Source organism: Setaria italica, chromosome VII (assembly GCF_000263155.2).
Source record: "Setaria italica strain Yugu1 chromosome VII, Setaria_italica_v2.0, whole genome shotgun sequence".
Lineage (NCBI taxonomy): Eukaryota > Viridiplantae > Streptophyta > Magnoliopsida > Poales > Poaceae > Setaria > Setaria italica.
This window is the reverse complement of record NC_028456.1, coordinates 29,646,506-29,653,288: the sequence shown is the minus strand read 5'-3', so window position 1 is coordinate 29,653,288 and position 6,783 is coordinate 29,646,506. Positions and strand designations below refer to the sequence as shown.

Below are 6,783 nucleotides of genomic sequence, written 5' to 3'. Positions count from 1 at the left end.
AGCTGAATAAGCTGAAGCGAACAGGCCGCTGGTCGTCGATCTGAAGAAGAAGAATAAGAGGTTAGGAAAGACAGAATGGTCTTGCCGCTACCAAGAAGTCAAGAACTGAACAGCAACATGTTCTCGACAACACGACGAAGGCAAGTATTAATTCCACGAAGTAGCTGGCTGGATCTCTGAATCTAGCCTCCGTTTCCATCGTCACACTAGGGGGTTTCTTGAGCTAAAGTTTAGTCCATGTCACATCGAATATTCGGAGGCTAATTAGGAGAACTAAACATGAGTTAATTATAAAACTAATTGCACAGATGTAGCAGCACATTGTCAAATTATGGACTAATTAGGTTTAATAGATTCATCTCGCCGTTTAGCCTCCATCTGTGTAATAGGATTTATAAATGGTCTACATTTAATACTATCTAAACATTCGATGTGACAGGTGCTAAAAATAAGTAAAGGGAACAAACACCCCTACGTATATTATTTTTTGTTCTCCCCAAGAGGACAATATGACTTGGATTCTGTATATGATTGAGGCTGCAAGCTACCAGACCTACTAGTACAGTAGTAGCACATCAACTGATGTCTCGCTCACTCGCTTCAATTCAGCCAGCTAGTGAAGTGAGCTAGACACTTGGCAAGAGGCCGCGAAGAAACAATTCAATTCGCATCAGCATCATCAGTTGTTCATCAGCAACAGATTAGGGGGTGTTTGGTTTCCCACCATGGATTAAAGTATTACTTTTAGTACCTAAACATCCAAACAGGTGGACTTAAAATTTGGACTAAAGTTTTAATCCTCTAATCCACAAAATTGGACTAAGTGAACTAAAGGGTGTTAGGGACACCCCTTCCCCTTATTTACTGCCCTCCCTCCCACCCGCCGTTGTTGCCGCCCGCCGCCCTCCCACCTGCCACCGCCCGGCCCCTACCCCCGAACCTGACGGCGCCGGCAAGCCGGAAGACCTCCGTTGCGGTGTCTCCGGCTGGCCCACTCCCGCTGCCGCGGATCCAGGCAGCTCTCCTGCACGAGGATGTCCTCTGCGCGCTCCTGCACGGACGAGGCGACCTCCGCCTCGGAGGCAGCGACGGCGTCGGGGAGGGCCTCGACGCGGCAGATTTGGTACGGGCCGAGGCGGCGGACACGGAGGACGGTGACGACAGTGGTGGTGAGGGGCGCGGGGTTGGTGGGATTCGGGTTGGGCCTGGAGACGGAGGAGAAGGAGATGGAGGAAGGACTGCACATCTTCGGTGACTGCATCACGACGGTGGTGGCGAGAGGCGCGGGGTTGGAGGAAGGAGATGGAGGAAGCACATCTTCGGCAACTGCATCTTGGAGCCCCACACGGTTGGGGACTCCGACGAGGCCACCATGGAGGAGCAGCCAGAAATTTTGCCGCCAGGAGGGGTGCTTGGCGTTAGGAGGAGTAGGTGCAGGGTACCAGCGGTTGGGAAGAAGGGTAAAAGAGTCTTTGTTCAACCGACTTTAGTCCACTTTAGTTCATGGAATCAAACATTGATGGATTAAAGTTTAGTCCATGAATTAAACTGTAGTCCATGTAACAAACATGACCTAATTCGTACGACGAGCGGGTGGAAGGCTGGTGCGACCATCCATCCGGACACCACCGTACCGGAGGCGCACGAACCACGCACAGCGGCGCAAGAGGGCAGGACGGACAGAACGCGCAGCAGCTAGCGGGGGGTGGCACGGTTGGGAGTTGGGGAGGCTGACGTACCACTGCTGATCAGGTGATCAAACCGCGTGTCTTCATACCAAAACAAAATGTGCTCCCCGATCGTTCACAGGCCGGCGTCGTGACAGCTTCAATCCGAAGCTCGGTGACGACGGGTTCGTTGATCGGAGCAGGAGCAGGACGACGACGTATCACGTACGGGTGAGGGTCGCCTCCGATCGGCTGGTTGGGAGGACGAAGTTGGGTGTCGTAGTACGCCACTTTTTGTTCCTTCGGAACTCGTAGTACGTCACCTACAAGCGAGTGCTCCTCCTGATTTCTGAAATGCTCCATGGCAGTTCTGAATCATCGATGGCTCCAAACTACAGGAACAGAAGAGAAGAGATGATAAGACTATAAATACGCGTACGCGCCAGTGGGAAAGCTACTAGCACTAGTGTGTAATGGCAAGTGGTTGAGAGTGTGTAGCTAGAGACAATTCCAGAGGCAGTTGAGGAGCCTTACCGGCAACCGCTTGTGCGTCATTTTCAGTCGTACTAAATCGCAGCTTCAAGTTCTATGGATTCACTGTGTTTCTAACCCCGAATGAGATCGACCCGAGGCTTATCCGAGGGCAGAGGGTGTGTCTTCTTCACCGTAGAATCACACTCGACTCAAAACTCCTGTCCTGTGAAATCGTTGAGCCTTTGCATTAGTCTTTGAATGTATAAATAAAATCAGTAAGGGTAACATGAAAGGGGGTGTAGCTCATATGGTAGAGCGCTCGCTTCGCATGCGAGAGGCACGGGGTTCGATTCCCCGCACCTCCATTTTTGCCTTTCTTTTAGCGCCATGGCACGAAGTGCTTTCGTTCGTTGTCAAAAATTCGCCTTTCGAGTAGGAAAACGTATTCTTCCCGCGCACTGTGAGTCTGTGACTAGTCCGTCTCTTCCGTTTCCGTGCCGCATCGTCTCCTCCCGCAAGAAAGAAAAGCCCCAAAACGGCGGGCATGAAGCGAGACGCTGCTTCGCAGTCCATGGATTCGGAGCTGGGGGAGGCGACCTGCAAGCTCGCGTGGCTCAACTTCGCGTGCGCGAGGGGCGACATCGACTCCTGCGTCGCCCTGCTCTCCGAGCTCAAGGTACATTTCGGCAACCCGGCTCAACTTGCTCCCGTTCTTTCTTACCGGGGTTTTGGGGGATTTGTTTCCCCAGTCTTGTGAAGCCGCGTGCCGCGATCGTCGTACAGTGTATTGGACCCTAGAGTATCTTTATAGGTTATTTGGAAGTTCTGGTGTGTCCAATCTGTAGAGCTGAAGATGATCCTTCAGGGAGCTCTATGCGCCCTTTTCGACCTGGGTTTGATCAGGACTAGGGCTTTCGAGATGGCTGGATCCAGATGTGTTTTCCACAGGTCTCAGAAATCCTCAGCTGCATTTCTGCTTAGTGCTTACTAGTATGAATTGTATATTTGTGTCTTCTGAGAAAAGGGGGGTTTTTAGGAATTACTGGTTTGAATTGTAAGTCTGTTTGTTCTGAGAAAAGGGGGGTTTTTTAGGGATTACTAGTTCGAATTGTAAAATTGTTTCTTCTGGGAAAAGGGGACTTTAGGTATTCCTAGTTTGAATTTTGTATTTATGTCTTCTTGGATTGTGGAAAGGTGTTTAATTTGTGTTTCGCCGTAGAGTAGTGTCAAGCGCAGGACTTTGCAGAGCTTCACTTAAATTTGTGGTTCAGTTGACAGGCGATAAGCTGATGACACCCTTGCTTGATTTCAGGTGCTCCTCACAAGGTTACCTAGCTTGCCACCATCGTTTGAGAAGACACCTAATGCGGTCAAGGAGCTGAAAATCGCAAGTAATATTTGACGCACTTTGTTTTGGAGACATTATTGTCTGGCCTGTTCCTTGTGAAATTTATTGTGTGTTATCATCTGCATCGTACTTTTATTGGCAATCTAGGCACAGTTTGCCTTTGAACAAATGTAAAAGCTGCATCTCACACATGGAGTTAAAATATTGTGTATACAGTTTAAAGAATTGTCCACATCACTTCCATGTATCAATCCTATGAACAATTGTTCACATTAATTATGTGATCTGATTATTCTCCAACATGCCTCTTTGCAAGTGCTAGTATGATTATTAAATTTTTATGGGGCTACCTGTTTGCAAGTGTTTTGTAAAGCCATACGAATCTTTTATGTACAATATGTTTCCTTTGAAGGTAGTAAGCCATAACAATACATATTTAACACTTTCAGGTGTGACTGGTGTTTAAAATTTTCAGGGGCTATCTACGAGAATGCTGTTATCTTGAGCTTGAAAATTAAAGACCGTGGGGCACTTGAGAGGAGCTTGTGCCAGCTAAAAGAATTTTACATCAGTACTTGGTTTGTCTCTCCTACAACCATTGCCTTTATGATTCATCCTTGTCAAGCATATTATATGTATATTGCTGTTATGTTCTTCAGCCGCTGCCTCAATATATGAACCATTCTGCGTTTGGATGCTGGGAATACATTTAATCATTTCCAAAGATAAAGATACAATCTATTTCATTCTTATATGTTACCTCTAGTATGTATTTCTTTTTTATTCAGCTCCATGTGCACACATAACTAGTAGATTTAATATACTTAAAGTTTTGACTCGTTTTGCACCTCTGGATTTTCTATGCAAATACCTATCTCTCAAATACCGCTACCTACTATGAGCAATTGATAGGGGAATTTGTGGTAAAGTTGGCCTAAAGAATGAAAAGACATCTATTTGGAAACCAAGCCAACGTTCTAAAGCAACATATGTTTTGAACTGGAGGGTTTTTAACCATCTGCCTTAGGTCTCCCTTTTCTCCAGCCTAGGTTTCTACCATTGTGCCAGGCATGGTAGTTGTCAGAAAGCCTGAAAGCTATGTATCCATGCATGGTCTGAGCTCTTGCCAGTGGTACAAATTTCATTTGTCCTCACCAATCTGAACTCAAAGAGATCCTTTATTTTGGAGCACTGTACTTCTGGATTTATGTCTGTGGAGTGGTGTTATATTGAGCTTACTTTGTTGCTGTTCATGCAGCGGTATAATTGCTCCATCACCAAATGAATACCCATTTCTGGGCCTTAATCTTCTGAGGCTGTTGGCTGAGAACAGAATTGCTGAATTCCATACTGAGCTGGAACTTCTGCCCCTGGAAGCTTTAAACCATCCTTGCATCAAATATGCAACAGAGCTTGAGCAATCCTTTATGGAAGGTGCCTATAACCGATTCTTCAATGCTCGCCAGGCTGTGCCACATGAGACATATGTTTACCTTATGGACCTTCTTGCTGAAACTGTTAGGTATGAGTTGATTTGCATAGTCGTTTTCCTCACTCGGTTTCTGTTGTGAAGTCCCTTATTGTGTTCTCCGTGTGTTTATTTTGAAGAGATGAAGTAGCTGAATGCAGCGTTGATGCATATGACTACTTGCCAATCAGTGTTGCCAAGAAAATGCTAATGTTTAGATCAGATCAAGAGCTTCTCGAGTACATATCAGAGGTACCTGTTATTTCATCTTCATCCCTTTGCCATATGTGCGATATTAATGAGTTACTGGTGTCTTAATAAAGGATGCTAGACATGTTTAATTGATGCATGGGTGAGGCCCAAAATTCTAACCATCACTCTTGTGCTACTGCTTGCTGGTTTTGAGTACCTCACATTCATTTTAATTGCAGGAACAACCAGAATGGGAAATCAAGGATTGCTCAGTTCATTTTGACATGGCAAAACCCAAGTCTCACATGAACTTGCCATCGTTTGAGCTGTTCAAGCAAGCTCTTTGCTATGCACGGGAGGTGGAGCACATTGTCTAGTTTGCAACGCGAAGTTGACTCCAGATGTAGGCAGCCAAAATGCAACGACCAAGTTAGCTGTTAAAAATACAACGTTTCATGGAGAAGGATGCTTAGGTGGATCTTTTGTTCTGTTTTGTTGTTTGAGGCAACGGTTAAGTGGAATTGCCGCTTAAAATGACCCTGATGCGTGGTTCATAGTTTCAGAACTCTGCGATGTGTTAATGTCAGTTTAACAAATGACAATGGCCAGACGAAAAACGAATGCAGAAGATGTGTTTAGGTCCACACACCTGACAGAAACTCAGCGTATTCATCCTGCGAGTTGTTCTGTTGGGTATCCAAACAGTTTTTCTTTCTCCTGAGCAAATTCCTTCATCTGCTCTTCATCGACATCCTGGTCTGTCACAAGACAAATTGAGCAGGCCAAGAGAAGGCAGCGTCTCCGTGTACGTGCATGAACAAAATATTCAGAAGAAGGAAAGCTACAAGCCTTGCCATAAAGAGAACATACCCTCACAAGACAGAGAAAGGAAAGAAAGTGCAGAGACCTTACGAGACTCCGAATTCTTACCCAGATCATCCTCTACTTATATTCCCCTCCTCATGGCGCCACCAACCGTAGAGCCTCGCGCCCTCCATCTTCGCCGACTAAAATGGACGCGCGATGTCGTGCCCCCGACGCCGGCCGCCACCGTGACTCCGACGACACCGGCGAGAGCGAGCCACCGTCCATGGTCGGGAGGATTCCCATGACCCCGGGGAACCATGGCGTGCGCCGCTTGAGGAGGTTCCGTTCTTTGCCGCCCACCACCAACGGCCACGGCTACGACTACGACGACGCATCCGGCCGGACCACCTCCGACGGCGCCGGCGCAGTGGCCTCGACGACTTCCTGGGCCCGGGACGCGGAGCCGCCCGCCGGCAAGAGGTTCCTATCCTTCCAGCTCCAGCTCCCGACCAGCACGGAGGAGCTCTGCGGTCTGCTCCTGCTGTTCGTCCTGTTAGAGATATGGTTGTATCAAGATTGCTTTGTAATTGGTTCAAACTGTCATTGTTGGATGGTTCAGCCGGCTTAGAGGTTATCAGAGATAGGAGTTGTAAAGTGTTCGAACCACATACGATGACAAGTCTCATGTATACCTCTTGGGCTATTGCCCATATATAAACATGGGCCGTGATGAGCTAGGCAACCACGTTTCCTCGTATTCTTACACGTCCTGCTCGCTCCGTGCTGCCCATGGCGCGCCGCCGACCAGCCGATGGCGATGATCTCCT

At 47.5% G+C, this 6,783-nt stretch overlaps 1 protein-coding gene and 1 non-coding gene across 2 annotated transcripts; both read left to right on the top strand.

Annotated features, from left to right (window-relative positions):
- The first annotated feature begins 2,433 nt into the window (after positions 1-2,433).
- On the top strand, positions 2,434-2,506 carry TRNAA-CGC. The gene has a single exon. It is a non-coding gene; the product is annotated as a tRNA-Ala (tRNA).
- LOC101769553 (26S proteasome non-ATPase regulatory subunit 8 homolog A) lies at positions 2,467-5,774 on the top strand. Its single transcript, XM_004976714.3, has 6 exons — positions 2,467-2,817; positions 3,454-3,532; positions 3,965-4,067; positions 4,748-5,011; positions 5,098-5,209; positions 5,389-5,774. Exons 1-6 carry the CDS (start codon positions 2,686-2,688, stop codon positions 5,524-5,526), a joined length of 828 nt encoding a protein of 275 aa, XP_004976771.1. The 5' UTR covers positions 2,467-2,685; the 3' UTR covers positions 5,527-5,774.
- Positions 5,775-6,783: the final 1,009 nt, after the last annotated feature.

Excerpts from the sequence above, each read along its gene's own strand:
- LOC101769553 (XM_004976714.3), top strand. The coding sequence starts at position 2,686 with ATGAAGCGAGACGCTGCTTCGCAGTCCATGGATTCGGAGCTGGGGGAG. Across the intron at positions 4,068-4,747 it reads GAATTTTACATCAGTACTTG|CGGTATAATTGCTCCATCAC; the intron begins GTTTGTCTCTCC and ends CTGTTCATGCAG. Across the intron at positions 5,012-5,097 it reads CTTCTTGCTGAAACTGTTAG|AGATGAAGTAGCTGAATGCA; the intron begins GTATGAGTTGAT and ends TTTATTTTGAAG.